At 42.3% G+C, this 19,350-nt stretch overlaps 1 protein-coding gene across 2 annotated transcripts in view; it reads right to left on the reverse strand.

The window, feature by feature from the left end:
• Window positions 1-19,350, reverse strand: part of peli1b (pellino E3 ubiquitin protein ligase 1b) — a 58,562-nt gene that overhangs the window by 16,115 nt on the left and 23,097 nt on the right. For both annotated transcript variants that reach the window (XM_051959739.1, XM_022210293.2), the window contains exon 2: window positions 8,308-8,613. In XM_051959739.1, coding sequence (XP_051815699.1) covers window positions 8,308-8,390 — 83 coding nt within the window. In that variant the 5' untranslated portion in view covers window positions 8,391-8,613. The remainder of the gene's footprint in view (window positions 1-8,307; window positions 8,614-19,350) is intronic.

Raw genomic sequence — 19,350 nt, forward strand, 5'->3', positions numbered from 1 at the left:
TCGGCGCTAAATTGGCAAAATTAATTACTTTGAAAAGGGCAATAATCAGCCGATAAATCGGTCGGGCCCTACTTGAGAGCACAGTACTGACTGATATTTTTAACTAATTTATTTTATTAGAATCACTAAAAAAAAAACAAACAAAAAAACACAACAAATAATAATGAATATCGAAACTGATTTCTTGTGTTGCATCAAAATAGTTACGGCTATGGATTTGGCTAACTCAGCAGAAAAAAAAACACACAAAAAAAGAATAAAATAAAAAAGCGTGACATTTCTTGACCCCTCTAGAACCTTCGGAGCGTGCATCGTCGCCCAGAACCGTCCAAAAAAACCACAGAACAGAGCAACAATGACGAAGAAACGCTCACACAGAGAAACCAAAGGTCAGCTCAGGCAGACTGCAGACGGGTGTAACGTCTGCTCCAGTTCAGCAGAACCAGCCACAGCTGGAGCGCGCCTCTGGCCAATCAGCCTCCAGAAACGAACCCGCCCACTGTACCGGGTCCGGTGGAGACGGAGCAGGCGGCGGGCTGAGAGGAGCCTGCAGCGAGACGTTCCTCTGCTGGGATCATACGGCGCTCGGAGGGTTTATGGGTAACCATGGTGAGGGAACAGAGCCGCGGCAACGTTTGGAAAGAGTAACCATGGCAAGAGCGTAACCATGGTGAAGTTTAGGCCGTATCCAGAGAGAGAGGGCAGGGCGGTCTGCTGGAGGAGGCTCAAAAAGCAGTAGGTTCCCATGGGCAGCGGGAGTGTGAGCGTGTAAAAACATGCAGACAACCTTCAACAAAACACTTGGGAACACACGCTAACTGGTGGCTAACCTTTGGCCTTTCAACTGCTGTTGAAAGGCCAAAGGTTAGCCACCAGTTAGCGTGTGTTCCCGAGTGTGTGTGTGTGTGTGTGTGTGTGTTCCCTCCAAACACTTGTAAACTAAAGCCCGGTGTGCAGCAACAAGCTACCACTTACTCAGTAAACCTATAAAAACAAGCCACGGGCTGAGTCACTGTGCATCTCTGTTTCTGCGTGTTAACATTACGAGGCAATTAGACGGAGGGCTGAGGCGTCGACGCGTTCAGGTTTATTATTTTAAACCTATAGAGCAGGGCTATTCAACTAAAATTCCAAGAGGTCCAGTCAGAGAAACTGCAATAAAGCAAAGGCGCAGAAAATCAATTAATGTGATATATGTTGCTGTAACCGAGTAGTTTTTTTTAACGTCTGCATGTGATTAATACGGTCAAATAATAACTTTTCATATAACTGTACATCTTAAAATAAAGAGCAGAACTTGAAAACACAATAAATGAACAACCTGAACCAACTTGTATACATCTTTAACAATACCTAAATCTCAAAAAATGTAAACTATTGAACATTTTTACATTATTTTCTGTCTTCTACCACTCCCTTTATATCCCCGCTGTTTAATGGGAGAACTGATTCTGAATCATGGCGTGAACGGTGTCAGGGTCGTTCTCAGACACATCTGGACGTTCATTGGTGAGTTTGGAACCATATTTAGTTTGGATTATGTTCATAGTTGGAAGGTTTCTTCCTCTCAGTGTTGCTTTTTTTGTCTGTCCTCCTCTGGTCCGGTCTGCCCCTCTCAACTGTTTTCTGAATGCAGAGCTGTGATGTTTAGCGCCTTCATTAGCTGAGTAGCGTCGGGTGGGACGGCTCAACTCGTACCTAATTGGTCTGTGAGTTCCTGAGCTGATAACCAATGCCGTAAACACTGGAAAAGTGGCGCCGGTAAAACAGTAGCGACCCGTCAAGTCTAAAATCCCGATGCAGTTTACTGATAACAGCTCCGGGTCCGTATAAGACGACATCTGGGTCCAGATCCAGTTGGTGAGCCCTGCTGTAGTGCTTCAAAAGTGGACATTAAATACCAAAATATGCGTTTGCCTTCATACAGTGCTACTTCCATCTTCTTAAAAGGTACATTCTGCCAATCCAACATGGCTGCACACATGTAAAGTACGCTGCACTGCACTGAAACTTCATGGCATGTGTGAGGATTCAACCCACACGTATGAAAAGATGCATTGCTGTGGACACACAGTTACTATGCTAATGCAGACAGATAGAGGTGGATTTGAGGGGACGGCTGTACGGTGAGGTCACCACATGGATGTCCAGTGGGCTGTAAACAGTCCGTCCCCTGAGACGCTGCAGTATTCCTCCGGATTAGGCCGTTAGCATCGCTGGGCTTTAACCATGATAATGTTGGACGGGGTTAGTGGAGGTCAGGCACAACGACAGGCTAAGCATTGATGGGTTTATTCATGAGCAGTAGTGACTCTGTTCTTGGTCACACAAACACAAGAACAAACAGATCCAGACTTTACTGCTTAGTTAGTAGAACCATTCGAACCATCTCTGCTGGCTTTAGACATTTACTGAGCCTGTCCTTTACCGTCCAACCACCACCGAAACACATTATAAAGTCCTATTTCCATGGGATTAGTGTTACCTGAGGACCAGTGTTGATTTGTAATAATTGTGGAGGACGTCTGTGAGCTTAATTCCATGTGAATGCTCCATGTTTGTAATTTGTAAAGTAAAAATTCCACTGCAAACTACCAAACGCCAACGTCCTGTGATCACACTAGTCCCATGTGAATCTGCATCTCAGTGATTGGAGGGTAATTTAGTTGTTTATTTTATTCCGCGCCTTTTTCCACCTCTTTCCCGGTTGAATTATGGAGAATGCGATGGAAATTATTGACAGCATTTTAGGTGCAAATGCAGGAGTAGAACCATACACAACAGGCCTGTGGACCATTCACAGAAAACTGAGATCAACAAAAAGGGGGAAATCAGGGAGAATATAGAGACAGATGAACATTTTTCTAGAGGCTGAAGACAAACGCCCAACAATGCCGCCCGCTGTCCTCAAGTCACGTTGCTGCTTTGATGTTGTTGCCATGACGGCCTACCAAGTAAACAACGTGACGACACGTGCACAGATTTGGCATCATATCCAGACTGTTCTGCCAGTAAATTCAAGTAAAATACAGACTTTGCTTATCCATGGAGGGGGTGATTCACAAACTACCAGAGATCCCAGGTAAGAACAATCCCATGTGAACAGTACATTAGAAGCATCCTACTCCGGTGGCTGTAACTGTTCATCCATCAGACTAGTTTATGTAAATTTGAAGAGTTGATTCTACTAAATATCAGTCAAACCTGAGAACAGGAGGCTAATGAAGCAGAGAGTCAGTTTTGGATGCCGTTGAGTTTGGTTAAAGCTCTTCCTCTGCAGCTGTTTCTCATAAATTGATTGAGAGAGTTTTGCTGCGTCTGGACGTTTTTACGCGTGGGTTTGGTTTCTGCACCGTGTGTGGGGTTTGTGTGCACGAGGACGCAGACTTGTGCAACATGTGGCCGATAAAACACGCATTTCTTCCACTGGTGTCACGTTTTTCTGCTGATCTGAGCAGCAGCGTTAAGTAGAGCTAAAACTAATCGTGTTAACGGTTTTAAAAATAAGTTGTTTGGTCTATAAAACGTCAGAAAATGGTGAAAAATACTGAAAATACCTACCTAAATGGTAGAATAGAAAAGAAACCAGATAATACAGCAATTGAAGGAGCTAGAATCAGAGAATGTTCCCTTTTTTTTTTTTTACTAAAATACTCAACATAGTTGGTAATTAATCGGTCACAATCATTGCAGCTTTAGTGCAAACACCAGGAAGGAGACTGCAAATGAAGCACGAATTCAAATATTCAAAAAAAATAAGGAAATCTGGAGATGCACACAATGCAATCTGCTTATTTGAGCGCTTAGAAGTCGGTGTAACGACAAAGTCAAGCAGCAGCTGAAGCGATGTGAGCAGCTGTTTACCTTTAACTGCTTTTTTCACACAACAGGGATTTCAGAAGCATTCAGATGTTAATTAGTGATGTAAACTGGAACATGTGTCCCCTTTAATATACTTTTAATATTAATAATCTGCTCCCAGTCACAGTGGCTTCAGTGAAGTTGTGTCTGAATGTCCTTCCACGTCCTTCTAAGGCTTTATATTACAGACCGCAGAGGTAATGAAATGAACAGGTTGTGTTGCAGCAGAGTGTCACTGATGGATTTCCTTCCCTGACGGGTCAAAGGACAGAAAGTGGTGCTAATGTCAGGGTCAGCGGCCACTCCGAAACCAGTTTTCAGTGAAGCTTTCAAAGATTTAAACGAACCTTACTTCAGTGGAAGGATCAAAAACCTCCATCTTCCAAATTTTGGTTGAAAGATCTATAATTCTACAATTCTAAACTACAATTTGCACTTACTACAGGTTTTTCCTAATGTCTGAATTCTTGCTTGTGTTGTACGTCGCTTTGGACAAAAGCATCTGCTAAATGAAATTGTAGAATTGGTTGAAAGATCTAATGTCCTTCGTTTATTTAGAGGAAATTAATTTCACTTTTAGAGGTTGTTCAGACAATTTAATAAGCCCTTTTCTGTCATCTTTGGCAGACTAACATTACATATCCGACAGTTTGATAGAGCAGGATGTTAACAGGTTAGATCGACCATCCTGGAACACACTGTGATCCTGTTTGAAACCTTTAATGTTATTAATGTCACTTATTTAATGTATTTTCACTGGTTTTATTTTATTTTTGTTTACTTATTTGTCTGATATATTTTTGTTATGTTTCATTTTGCTTCTATTGTCAATGCTGCTGTTTTTGTTACCTATAATTTTATTCATACCACTACCAAATCTTGACTTAAAGTTACTTTATTTAACCAGAAATCTTTTTTTTGATTGGAAATGACACAGGCGTTTCCCAAAAGATAATAAGATGATGCACAGGAGGCATCATTGTGGAAAAAATTATTTCTCAGCTTTTATTTACATATAAAAGTAACTTTAAGTTAACATTTTCTAGGGGTATGAATAATTTTGGGCTCGACTGTATAATTACATATGGTGGGGGTTGTTTTTTGGGATGTTTTGTGTCAGAATTGGGATGTATGTAGCTTGAGGGGAATGTACGTAATGCTGAAAACCCAATAAAAAGATCTGAAGGGCAGCCTTACTCCTGTCACGGAGCAGAAAGCGCCCCTGCTCACCTTTTTAAAAAAATGGTGTTTTGACCTAAAATCAAAAACTAGGAGCGGAAAAAGCCGAGCAAAACGGAAAACTGGGGTTCTCCCTTGTAAAGGCATGGAGCTGCGTTTACTGCTCGGTGAGTTTTTCCACTAGGGAAAATTTCCACGGTCATCTCCCTGACAATACGGCTCCAGCACAAACCCAGAGCAACAAACTGTGAGTCAGCTGTGTGTGTCTGTGTGAGACCAGAGAAATGTGTGTAATGTGTGTGTGTGTGTGCATGTAAGGAGTCTTTCCGACATCTGCATTCCTCTGTGGAGTGGGCTGGGACGGGGAGTGGAGTGGAAGAGCCCTCTGGGGAATAAACAGGAGACGGACACATAGAGGAAGTCCTTCACTGTCAGATGTTACTGGAGAAAGCGTGTGTGTGTGTGTGTGTGTGTGTGTGTGTGTGTGTGTGTGTGTGTGTGTGTGTGTGTGTGTGTGTGTGTGGTTAGAGGGTGAAGATGTAGGGTGCATGGAGGGTTTTTCCTACAGCTGACTGTGTGGACCTGTTTCAAAACAAACCTCTGTGGAAAGAGTTTTGGAGGTGTTGAAGATGAGGAACTGATCGAGCAATGTGCTTCATCTCATCCTAAAATACTCACTTCTAACTCTGGGTATTCTCACTGCGACAGCAAACGGACAAAAATACCGCCGCTGTTTATGCTTCTATCTGGAAATACTTTCCAGATTGATCTCTTGTCAGTTCTTCAGCTGAATCATTCGGGGCTGTAGTTTACGGAGTTTGAACGTGTTATCTGCAGCTTAATTAAACAATCAAAGTGCTACTAAATCCTTTCTGTAAATTCCGTTGCGACATTTGGTCTCTTGCCACACCAACAGCGATTTCTCTGTCACCACCATTTCCATTGTTCGTAAGCTAAGATTATCTCTTGATTTATTATCTGCCATCTTTAGCAAACACTGAAAACATTAGAACAATACATAGTCATATCAAATACACACTAAACTGTGCGATAGTGTTCAGACTGGGAGTTTCTGTGGGGCAATTAAAGCTTCAGTGTTTACTTGAGTTCATCTGTGAACAAACATAAAATATGCTTACATTCAGTGTTTCATACCAAGGCACATTTGTGGACCTTTTAGGCTCCACCAGTTGTGCAAAATGCTTTGAATTCCTCGCAAGACATTAAAAAAAAACTTATTCTGTTTAAAGTTTAAAGTTACTTGCTCAGTTGAAGGTGTCTCTGACCAATCACACATTTAAATTGACAGAATGCTGCTTTCACTGCATGTCTGCAAAAATCTTTGCTTCAAAATAAAGACATAAGAAGCTTTTTCTTCATCTCAGTTTAGTGTGTCTCCTAAAGGAAAATAAAAACTAAATTGTACCCAAAACACTATATGCTAAACAACTGCTGATCAGCAGAGTATAAATTAAGTGATGTTAGATGCTAGCTAGGAGACCATCACAGAGAACACTCTAGTCTCCACCAGGGCTGGACCCGAATATCCCGAATATTCATTCGCTACGGCACTATCCGGATATTAATTTTGGTATCCGAATATTCATCTCGTCTCTTCCCTTCGCCTTCGGCCCACTTCGGCTCATCCCGTCATGTTCTTCGGCTCATCTCGGCTCATCCATTCGTGTTCTTCGGCCCACTTCAGCTCATCCCGTCGTGTTCGGTTCATCTCGGCTCATCCATTTGTGTTTCTTACCACCACCCGAATGGCCGGGTTGCTGCCGACTCTGACGTCACGCTTCACTTCGTTGCATCAACACAAGACAAGATGCTGAAGACCTCCGCTGTTTGGGAATTCGTCAGTTTAACTGAAGACAAAACGAAGGCAACGTTTGGACCCGTGAGACCAGACGAACGGATCCGCATATTCGGGCCGTCTCCGCTACAAGCCGCCGCCGCACCCCAGTCGGACGTTACGGGGCTGAACGAATATTCGGATATTCGTCTTTAATAGGGCCCGAATATTCGGAGGTCAGAAAGCACTATTCCGGCCAGCCCTAGTCTCCACTCAAATACTATTAAACACACACTAAACATTACTTCATATTAACGATTCTTCGATGCATCGGGATTCAGACATGAATGAATCTGAATAGACTCACAAACATCCAAATTTCGATTGTTTAAACCTGTTTAAGTAATACAGAAGGTTCTAAATAATGCAGAACTAAGAAGTGCGGTACATTTCATCTCCAGGACACTTTGGGAAGTGCACCTGGAGCAGACACAGAGGAAAAAAACCTGACTGACCATCACCCACCTTGCCATGAGATCCAACAGCTCCTTCTAATTTAAAAGCAGACGTGTGGAAACACTTCGGCTTCTACAACGTCGACGGTGGAAGTGAACTGGACAAGAGTCACGTTATATGTAAGCTGTGTCATGCTAAAATAAAATACTTTGGCAACACAACAAACACGAGAAGCCATGAAACTCGAGTCCATCCGACGGAGGAGTCGGGGAGACGGCAGGATGGTGTTATAGAGGCTACTAGTGGCGCTACCGACCAGACAACAACCCAGGAAGCAAATAGAGAGCTGCCACTACATCGAAAAAGGCTAAGCAAATTACGAAGGCCATCATGGCATTTACTGACAAGGATTTGTGTCGTTATTTCATGGTAGAAAATCAGGGATTTTGAGCCCTGCTGCATACATGGAGCCCAGATACACCATCCCATCCCGACACTACAACCAAACCAAAACACAAGTAATGGCCACTAAATTAAAGATGTATCAATAATTGTTGTATAATCCAATCGTAACCTTTGAATTGTAAACGTTATTGAATCGTGAGGTACCCAAAGCCTCCCCCTCCTAGGGTTAACTCTTCAAGGATAGAAAACAGTGAAAACTAACTGATCCCTGTAAGCCCTACACACTTCCACCTCCTTAAACTACTTTAAAAGAGGGAAATAAGGTGTTCTGATGTTAGATTTACCCACCATGAAGCCAAATAATGCTATCTGTATGGACTGATTTATCTGCTTCTCGTTGCAGCTCTAAAACAGAACGGAAGCGTTCAGTTTGTTTGACCTTCTCAGCCAAACACTGGTTCTGATTCTCATTAAAACCAGAATTTTAGTGTCACACTTTATCTCAGCTATTTTAAAGAATATTCTCATTTTATTCTTTAATGCCACTGAATGAAACAAACCCAGAAAGGTGTGTTCTGATGCAGGTATGAGTATCTGTGTGTGGCTCTTACCCCAGCACAATGAGCTCTCCGTACTTCACTGGCACTTTGGTGGAGGCGGTGGTGGAGATGTTTTCCTGCTCCGGGGAGTACATCGGGATCGGCTGATTGAGGCTCGGAGGTGGAGGAGGAGGAGGGCAGGAGATCCAGCCGGGTGACAGGAGGCAGGAAAGGGAGAGGAGAGGAAGGGAGGGGGAGGTGCTGATCGAGTGGACCACCGGGGGAAAGGAGGAGAAGGAAGGGGAAGGGTCAGCTGAGCCTCAGCTCCACCCTCTCATGCTTCATGGGCCCGTCGCTCGCAGCACCACCAGTCCTGGCCTGCAAATGGACAGAGACAGAAAAAAACACAGATTAGTGTGTTTACTCACATCAGAACAGAAAGAAGCACAGTTCAGATGAAAACCTTCACAATAAAGGTCCAGAAGTTTCATTTGATTTAATTTTATTTCTATCCATGTAAACAGTACCAACAGTCTATTAACAACAATAATCAAGCTACCGTTGGAGTAATTCCTTCACCCTGAAAACTGATAAATTTACAGTGTGTTCAGCAGTAGCGCTACGATCCAACCTCAAGTGTCAGTTGGATGTAACAAAGATCACCAGATGTTACTGGTTTGGTAAAGCAATTTGTTGTTCAGTAGCAAATTTCACATAAAAGTGGTCAAACAAAGCAAAATGAGGCCGGTATACCAAATCAAAGAACCAAATGAAGGCTAACAGAGCCTGTAACCTTGCTAAACACAAACAAAACAACTAAACTCCCTCGCCAAAACCTACGCACAGCAGCAACATCCACCACAAACACAAACTAATGCATTACTAAAGTGTCAAGAGCACAAAATTAGCTAAACAAAAACTGGTGCCTCTGAACACGCATTTAACCCACAGCATACGAAGACTCAATAGCTTCTCACCAAATGTTAGCGGGCTGCTAACAGGCGCTACAGTCTCCACTAAGACTGGAGGCTCCTCATCGCACTAGCAGCCGCCAGCAGAAGCTCTAAATGTCCAAAGAACCACATCAGAGTACAAGTCAAACACAAAGAGGCACCAGGAAGAACTGGTTTCATCAAACAAGCCGCCCCGACTGAGAGTCTTGCTCGCAGATTTATACTCGTGTGCAGTGATTGATGGGATTTTTATCCGGAGGAGGAGCTGTCTGGAGCTCCACCTGGTGTAAACTGGAGCTCAGTCTTCAACCAGGTGCAATCAACCCACTCTCCACAAGACTTCCAGACACAGAAGCTGTACAACGCTCATTTCCAAACACACGGCTACCAAAGGCCGTAACAACTAGATTAAGAGCAAATAGCCCCGCTGCGTGTCAATAACATGTCTAAGTGGGACATGTCATGACGAAAGGCAGCATAAAAAATGACTTGAAAGGTCCCATTAACTCAGCAGGGTGCCAACAACGGGTCAACTCAACAGACCTGAACCAGGATCAGCTGCTCCACATCACCATGAAATACTGTCTGGAGAGGTTGTTGGTACACGTAACTATACACCACTGGTAGATTATAACACACTTGGGATAAATAAGTATCCATCCATCCATCCATCCATCCATCCATCCATCCATCCATCCATCCATACCTGAGGGTTGTAAAAGAAGAACTTCTGTGCTGAAGTTTTGTGTTTCGCAAGTTCTAAAACACGGATCTGTTCAGTACATTGGACCTTAATGGGTCATTCCGCCCCAAATCATCAGAGTTTTAGAGCAATTTCTGTTTCACCATCACCAGTTTGCCAGAAATTTCCCATCAGCACACTTTCCGCATGATTTTTTGCGAATTGAAACTTCTTCTTCCTCTCTGAAACTAATAATTATGAAAGCCTAAAATGTGGTTTCAGCTCTGGTGTGAAGACTCAGCAAATGCTTTTTGACGTGTCGTTATATGTTTTAGTTGGAATTGGATTTTTGAGTCATCCTCTGAAACAGCTTTCTAAAAAACTAAAAACACAGGAAAACACAGGAAACCACAGAACGGGTATGAGTGTGTGAGAAAAGATGGCATGAGAAAAAGTAGAGGATGGACTTCCTGTTTCAGAAGCCGACGCAGTTCATCGTGGGTTTAAGTTTAACTCACGACCTTTCTAGTAGTTCTGCCCCTCTCTCTCCCACTCACTAGAATACACAAGATAAAAATACGCTCAGCTAGCTTTCAAAACAATAACATCATCTCTTTACTTCCAGGACGTCCTCCTCATAAGACAGAACGTTTCTCCTAGAATTCCCAGAGAGGACATCTGCTCAGAGAAGGCAAAACCACACATGAATAAAGTATAGAAAGTAAAGTGTTTTGATGATGAGAGGGGATCAGGGGGTTTGACTGAGTGTATCATTAAAACCATCAATACCAGGGATCTTATGGATGTATAGAACCACTTAGAAACAGACCCTGAATAGATTAAACTAATTTTATGACCAACATCTCAACAGATTTACCTTAAAGACTACACAACTAAAACTCCATACAAAGCTTCAGTTAACCCTCTGTGTGGAAAATATAGCCTATGTATGCGTTCTTTTCTAGATTTTGAAATGACTTTTCAGTATTTCAGCTGTGATCTAAGCTCTTACAAACATGTTAAATCTGACTCCTCAGCTCACTATTGGGCTCACCTGTGTTTTACCTGGACAGACATGAGGGTGATATCAATGTTTTCATCTAAATTTCCGGCACAAATAAAGTACCAGTATTTTGGAAACAGAAAAATACATATATAATTACTGCTAAGACGATTTCCTGTGACTTAACCTGGACTACAGAGTCCCCACGCTGCGATGCTCTGCAAAAATAAACACAATCTGGTCTGATGCACCGACACATCTATACTGGTAGTCTGTTGATCACACCTACATGTTCAGAGGAGTCCTCTTAGGAGGGTTCTGCTTTTAACCATATTGTAGGTGCATAAACATAAACTGTTCCCACACAGAAACAGGAAGTCACAGGGCGTTCACACAACCACCGATTCGCTTATAGGTTAACCGCTGGTGATTCGCTGCAGGTGCTGGCGGAGTTTCCCGTGCACTCGGACTGGTGCAGCTACAGACGATCTGATGAAGCAAAGGCTTCCAAAAGAACAGAACTTCATACTGTAGAGAAGCAAATATTAGACTGCAAAGCACTGACTGTGGTTAGAAGTTAACAGTGTAGTTTGTTGGTTAACTAATTGGTAAAGAAAGGCTTTTCAGTGGCCACCAGCTCATGGTGGATTGTGGGTCATGTTGACAGGAATCTGAAAACATCACAGCTGTGGTGCTTTGAAGCAAACTTGAGGCACGTTGCTAAAAATGAAAGGAAATAAAATATGACTTAGGCTTGTTTCTATTGACTGCTCTGGAACAATTAAAGTATTATCAGATGGAGGCACTTTGGGAAACACAATGAACAGAGTACAACAAAACTCACTGTTTTACTGCTGAAAAAAAACCTTCGAGAAGAAGATGAAGAAGACAAAGACAAAGAACAAGAAGAGGAAGAAGAAGAAAATGAAGAAGAAAACAAGAAGTTTTACCAAACTTGGACCGCCCGGCGACAAAGATGACCCCTGTGACCTTGAAAATGAGGTCACGGTCACCAAATGCGAACTTGACCTGTGTCTTATTATGGTACACCTGTGTACCAAATATGGTGAGGCTACATCAATATTTTATCGAGTTATTGCACGGAAACCAAATTGTTACAGACAAACAAGCAAGCAAGACCATGCAGCTGAAAACAATACCTTCCGGAAAACGATGTTTTGCCGGGCGGTAATAAAGAAGATGAAGAAGAAGACAAAGATGAAGAACAACAAGAACAACAACAAGAAGAGCAAGAAGAAGAAGAAGAAAAGGAAAAGGATGATGATGACGAAGAAGAACAAGAAGAATAAGAAGAGGAAGATGGAGAAGGTGAAAAAGAAGATGATGAATAAGAAGATAAAGAGGAAGAAGACGAAAAAGACAAAGATGAAGAACATGAAGACGAAGCTGATCAGAACATTCTATCGCCCACTATGTACATTAACTCTTCTGAAATAAAGTCAAAAATCAGTTCAAACGTTTTTTCAGATTTTCCTGATAGTATGACGTCCTTCTGATGCAGTATTTCATACTGGAGATGTGGCTTATGAAAGAGAGAAAACATTACATGTTAAACTGTCGAGATCTCAGTATATGAAACAGAGAAGAGAGTACAACATTTAACCACCTGCCACACAAAATATCCCCAAAAAACTGCAAAAAGCCTGTAACAAAAACACGACTTGGAAAATCAATCGGTCCAGTTGAACAGTTCCTTTAGCTGAACTGCCTGTTTTAAAATGGTTGAGTGTCTTATCTGCTAACTAACAATCTACTTGCTCATACCTTCAACGACACAAACGTTTTCCCAGCATCACACCTGCAGAGGTAACACAGAGTCTGACTTATCGTGAACACAGTGATAGCAGTGGAGCTAAATTCAGTGCTTAGCTGTGAACTCTGATCAGATTCACTGTGGAGGTGAAACAGACGGAAATCACACCAGGGTTCAACACAAAGCACTTCATTTACTGACATTTTAACAGAGGTCAGCAGGTGGTGGGGAGAGCTGTGAATCATTTTAGCTTCTTCCGACAGAAGATACTGCTGTGAAAATAGATGTAAGCCTGAGACCACCTGCTTCCCGGTCAGAAGAGGTTAATCCCAGCTCACGCACACACGGGCATTATCAGTGCATGCTAAAACACAACGCTCTAAACTGTGTGCATGTAAAACCCTCATACAGGGTCAGTAGAGCGGACGGAAGCGGTGGCTCACTTGCCAGGAATCGATTTCTACGTATGGATCCAGACGCTCGAGACCAAAGAAGAATAGTTCTGCGTGCTGTGGGTCCCGTTAATGAGCACGTGTCCTGAATGCTGAATTACCTCAATTCTGCTGGTATCAACAAAAGCCAGCAGCTGCTTCTCCAGAGTCCACAGTTTATCCAGTTTTTAATCACATCAGCATCACTTCAGCTGGTATCAACTCACCAAGAACGGCCTTCCAACTCTGGCTAAAAACATTAAAGATTCACTAAAACATATTTTATATTAATGATGGTGAGGTAGAATGGGCTACAACTAGCAAATATTATCATTATCTATTGATTATATTTTCTTGATGAACAGATCGGTAATAATAATATCATGAAAACTGAAAACATCCACCCTATTTTGGCCATATGGCATCTTACTTTGTTTGTCCCACAGCTCAAAGGGCCAATACTGATATCAATTATTGGTTATCAAGGACACCAATAATCAGTCCCTCCAGGAATTCGTGATGTTGCGATCACAACAATTAACAAAAATTCAACCAATCTCCGTGAATTCTGTGCAACCTTGCAATTTATTTAACCTTTATTTTACCAGGTAAGTTAGTTGAAAAAGAGTTCTCATTTTCAATAATGACCTGGTCAAGAGGCAATTCTGTCCAATCACCGCAACTTTTATGCAATTTTGTCCCGCCTCCTGTGAGTTCCACCAATCACAGCAGTTAACTTTTTAAGCCACTGACAAATATGATTCATTCAATAGTAAATGATCATTTAGTGCCATAAATCTGTCAATCACTTCATGTTAAACCAGCATCTGGCTGCTGCTAATTTCAGTCTTTTCTAACCTTCAGTGTTGATTGGTTGTTACTGGGAAAGCAGCGCATCTTTAAAGTATTTTACAGGCAATCAGAAATCGGAAAAAAGAAGAAAATCAGATCAGAATGGGCTTGCTGATCATAAACTCAAAGATATTTATTTTGTAATGATGTAAAATTGGAGAAGAAATAACCTAATAATACCAGGTGTTTTTACACTTACATAATGCGATGACTTATATAATTAATCAACCATCAAAACAGTTTTTATTAGCTGCTAATCATTTATTTTCTTTATTTAACTTACTAGTTAAATACTTGAGTCACTTGGAGGAGGTTGTGGAACAACCGATGTCATCTGATTACTTTGGGGTCTTAGTGGGGAAAAATGCATTTAGTAATCTGGGGTATTTATATTCAAACTGGCTGGGAATCAGAATGTGAGGAAACTGTTTAAAAGTGATATCTCCTGTACATGTGTTAAATGTATGGGCGTGTGTGTCTGACTAAGCTCTCAGCCTCTGCAGCTCGGCTGAACGCCAGCCGCTGCTTAGCTACCGGCACACACAGTCCTACAACAATAGGAGCTCTGCGAGGTCACGGGTTGTAACAGAGCTGCCGACAGCGAGAACAGTGACCTCACACTTACCGAGGCCTCCGTAAAACTTTACTGCAAGGAGCCACGGACGACACCTGCCATTCCCACCGACCGCCGACACGACAAACAGCTGTACAGCAAACGCACGCAGGCTTCTGCATGTTAGCACGGAAGCAGGGCAACAGCTGCACTTCTTCTTTTTAATGCATTGCCAGCTCAGCAACACGTAGAGCTGTCCTATTTAGCGTACGCCAAAGAGCGGCACATCACCGAGCCCGCATCAGTCCACCGTGTCACGCTGCGAACAGAGCTCTCTGCGGGATCTGAATCCGCCACAGGGCTTTCGTGTTGACTCTAAATGTGTGTGTAATGCTTGAAAGGGCTACTGTTATGCTAAGTTAAAAGGTGACACACTTTCAGGATCGCAAGGCTGGGGAAACAAACAATCTAAGCAGAGGCGGCGGGTGCTTCTCAGCTGGCAGGTCAACACCAAAAAATGGGTCAGAAGATCCTCAAACAGGGTCATGGACAAAGAGGAAGTCAGAGAGGGAGCTGTGGTGTTAGCTAATCTGCTCAGCCTACTGTGAAGAAAAGGCAGGTCCTCATACAGGAATAAGGCCTTAAGGATTAACCTACTGACTCATGGAAAAACCCTCTGCATACCTGAAACCTACATGTTAGGAATGTTTGAAAGTGATCTACACTTCTGTTTTAGCACCGGCTCAACAATCTGTAATTAAAATCTTCAATTCATGAAAACAGAAATGATCAAGTAAGGAGTCTCCATTACAAAGTCTGAAATTGCACATAGGAGATAATAAAAGAAAAAAACTAAAATAAGAGAAAGTCTATTGTCCTTAATGCTTGTTTAAATGGTGCTCAACAAATTCATCACAAGGCAACAAAGTCTATGAACTGGGTTAACATATTTTGCATTTAAAAGATGCACAGCTGGACAAACGACGACAAAATAGGAGAAGATGCAAGCACAGGTTTGATAGGTAGAAAGGAAAAGCGGGGCCTCCTGCACGGTGCAGCATCTTCATTACTGGAAAGCGGTAATGGTATCCTGCTGGTGAAGTGGGTCATCAGATCAATAAATAATCGCAGACGCCTGGCACGCTCACAGAGGATGATACGTTTCTGGCTTTCTAAAGCTATTTAATATGAAGCATACCTGCTGCTATGTGATAAAACAACAGTTTTACCTCTACTCTTAGTTTTTATTAGCAAATATCTACGTTGCTGCTACTGAAGCCCATATACAGTAGTCTATATATATAAATCATCTGAATTTGTTCTGTTTGTTTGTTTCCTCTACTGAAGGCGGAAACCACATGTCAGCATGCGTCTAGAAACCTGCCGGCGATGCCTTCACTTTTGTGTTTCGATGCGGCACTCAGAGAGCTGCTGATATCATACTGCTGGGCTGAAACCACTTATCAACACAACGTAGGCTGAACGTGGATGACAGTTGTTCTGTTAATGTGGGCGTGCGTGTGTAAAATTGAGAAACGAGGCTCATCTCCAAACCCGGGGCTGCTGTGATCTTCGTCAAACCCTTCGTGAAGAAGGTCATCAGACAGCAGATCGTCCCCGTATTACTGGCTCTCACCACATCCGCAAACACTGAGGCTTTCAGGCCTCTCGCACCTCTCGCTTTGAGCTCCCCAGCTGTTTCATGCTGAGCAGCAGAATCTCAGCTCTTCAAAAGCTTACAGGCAATTTTCCAAAAACAGAAAGTCTCTCTCCACCTTTCCCTCCTCTTCACTCTTTTCATCTTCGCATCCCTCGACACTTCGCTCCCTTTACTACAAATGGTTGATGAGACAGGGGAGGCTTTAACTTCTTGCCGTTATGTGCACACAGAACCCAGCGTTATATCACACCACTGCAGACTGAATGTCATTTTCCTACGTCTCGTGCCCACAGATGCTCCGTTCTAAGCAACAGTTCCAAGTCTGCAATCAAAGAACACCGAGAAACGTCTGTTGTCAAAGAAATAAAGGACAGAAGAGGAATGCAGAATGTACTACTGGTTTTCCTCTGGTACAGCGCCGTTCTACTGGTTAGATGATGTGGAACTTGAAAATAAGAACACGACGTAGGGAGCGGTGAGAAACATCATTCACACGGAGGCCGAGGTTCACGTGTGCTTCAAAGCAAACATCTGCTTTGTTAATGTGTTTGGGCAAGACTACAGTAAAAAAAAATATATATAAATGTTGCTACCTTTAGTGCTGAAATGATCGATTAAACCATTAGTTATGGCCACCTCTTAACCTCGTGTCAGCTTGTATTTTATCAGTCCAATCATTGTACTAACTGGAATGGAAACAGAAAAGGCTGAACAGAGAAACACAGTCTGTTGCTCTGATACTGAATGTTAGCGCCACGTTCATCCAGTTCGGCAGCAGGAGAGACGCTCCATGGTGCACCAAGATTTAGAACTATGACAGGACGGGTATTTTTTATTCATGACCACAATGTGTTGTAAAAAATTTGAAATATCAGTCAACAGTATAGTATAGTATAGTATAGTACAGCATAGCATACTATAGTGTAGTCCATTAAAGTATAGTACAGTATAGTACATTAGAGTGTGCTACAGACCCAGAGAGTGCACTGCAGCCTACTTTTCAATAGAATATCCAGAAATGCTTTAATGGTGAAACTAGCGGTTTATGGTAAAGTCATACTTGCTGCCACCCACTTCCACTTCTTCAGACTCGCGGATCGGGTTTCTATTCCTCGGTGTTAACCCAAGCATATTAAAAGGTTACAGCTCTGCACATTGAGGAGGCAGAGCCAAAGGATGTCCCGATACCAACTAACATAATAACCAGTAAACCCAACCAGTGAACTAAGAGTCAGACTGGACAGAAATCTGGTACTAAGGTCGCTGAAAGTCAGTCCCATCACTGCATTTACATGTAAACTCTGGTTTGTTTAACCCTTTAAGCTTCAGTCAATTCCAGCCGTTTTCAGTACAAAAAATCGCTAATATTCTATTTTTAAATAAAAAAAATGACGAAAAATACGGGGAATATTGGACGGGCATCACGAGGTGCATTTCCTTGAAAAGGACCGATTCGTGGATTTTATACCGACTTCAGGACATGTTTTGGACAAAATAGTTTACTGGCTTGTGTCATCTGATGTAAAAGGTTGGATTATGGCCGTTTTTTGTGGAATCTTTTTTTCTGTGTGTAATAATGAACCCGGAAATGTGAGTCGCGCTGTGTGCGTTGAAGCCGTGTATAGAGAACGGATAGATGAATATTTGTTTTTGTCGGACAAATGTGTTTTTATCACCCGCTGTGGTAATCACATCTGAAAGTGGTTTATACCGGCGGATTCATGAGAATCTAAGCTTTCCATCGGCGTATAGTGTTTGTATAATCGGGTTTGCAGCCGTCGGACATTCTTGAAATTCCTATGCAAATTAGTAGGTGTACCGCCGGCGGAACACCTGCGACGCACTGAAGCGTAAAGGGTTAAAAATGGTGCACACAAAGCGTAAAAACAGACACACGTTAATTATTCTATATCAGCCTAAAATGGTTATAATTATAAGATATAAACATTTTGACCACATTTTGTTAGTATATAGTTAAAGAGCAGCTGAGACGACTTTGAAGTGCTTATTTATTCGAGTCTGAACGCTCTGTGGCACTTCTGTCTGCATACTGGCTTTTAATTGTCTTAAATTTGTCCTTTATTTATCCCTGATGATACGACTAAAATTAGAAACATCAACTCTTGCGGTGCTTTCTTCTTTTCTACATTTGAAGAGGACCTTTTACTTGAGAAGCAGTTAATATTGTTCTTAAGGTCAGTGTTTATTTCTTGCATTGTTCAATTTTTATATCTCCTCACTTGTTTATCTTCAACATGTTCAGTTCTGGCTGTGTACAGATGTTGTTCTCAGAGCATGTCATTTTTTCTTGTGACTCTGCAACACTTTCCATATCCTGCATTAGTCTGCTTCTTCAACGGTACACAATAATGTTCAGATGTATCAGCCGTGTTTCTTGTAAATTAAAGGAAATCTGCGCCCTCATTGATTCCAGTTCAAGGAAAGCGAGGCGCCGAGTAAACAAGACATGTTTGAAGCGAGCAGCTGATCTACCTCACGCTGCTAAGAATCCCACCGGCCTCGCCTCTTCCAACAAAAGCTTTCTTTGTCAAATCCCCACTTGAGGAGGAACTTCAACCCATTTAACCCGCGTCCTGTTTGGAAAGCAGGGTAGGTCTTGCAGTTCAGTGGAAGAGAAAAGACAAATCCACGTGTTTGATGGAGGCCTCGAGGAACGAGCCTTCAAGGTAAAGAGGTGATTGCTTCTACAGTCGAGCAGCCTGCAGTGAAAAGGTCGCCTGAGAGGCATAACAGCGAACCTAAAGTGTAATTTCTGTGGCAGTTCGGAGCGTAGAAGCACATTTCTGTCACAATATTCACTTCACTGAGGTGCAAATGTTTGGATTGGATTTTAACAACAGCTACAACATGTGCTGCCAACCCAGCCTCGACAGAAACGCTCCCAACTCGCTGAATTAAATTAAGAAGCAAAGAAAAGTACACACATTTATTCCATTTTCACGGTCACAGTGTTTCATCTAAACATATGACATAATACACAAATATTGAAGTGTTTTAATGAGAAACACAGCAGTAGTCTGGGTTGTGATTTAAAATTAAGTTTTTTCAGAATTTCACAGCCATAAACTCCAACTTCTAAGACCTTTAATCAGCGAGGGGTGAGGGTACAGCCTTGTGGCTGCAACAGGTTATTTTAACATCATAAAAAGGTTGCTGAAGGACTACAAAGCAACCTCAGTTAGAGGC

The sequence above is a fragment of the Acanthochromis polyacanthus genome, chromosome 15 (assembly GCF_021347895.1).
Source record: "Acanthochromis polyacanthus isolate Apoly-LR-REF ecotype Palm Island chromosome 15, KAUST_Apoly_ChrSc, whole genome shotgun sequence".
Lineage (NCBI taxonomy): Eukaryota > Metazoa > Chordata > Actinopteri > Pomacentridae > Acanthochromis > Acanthochromis polyacanthus.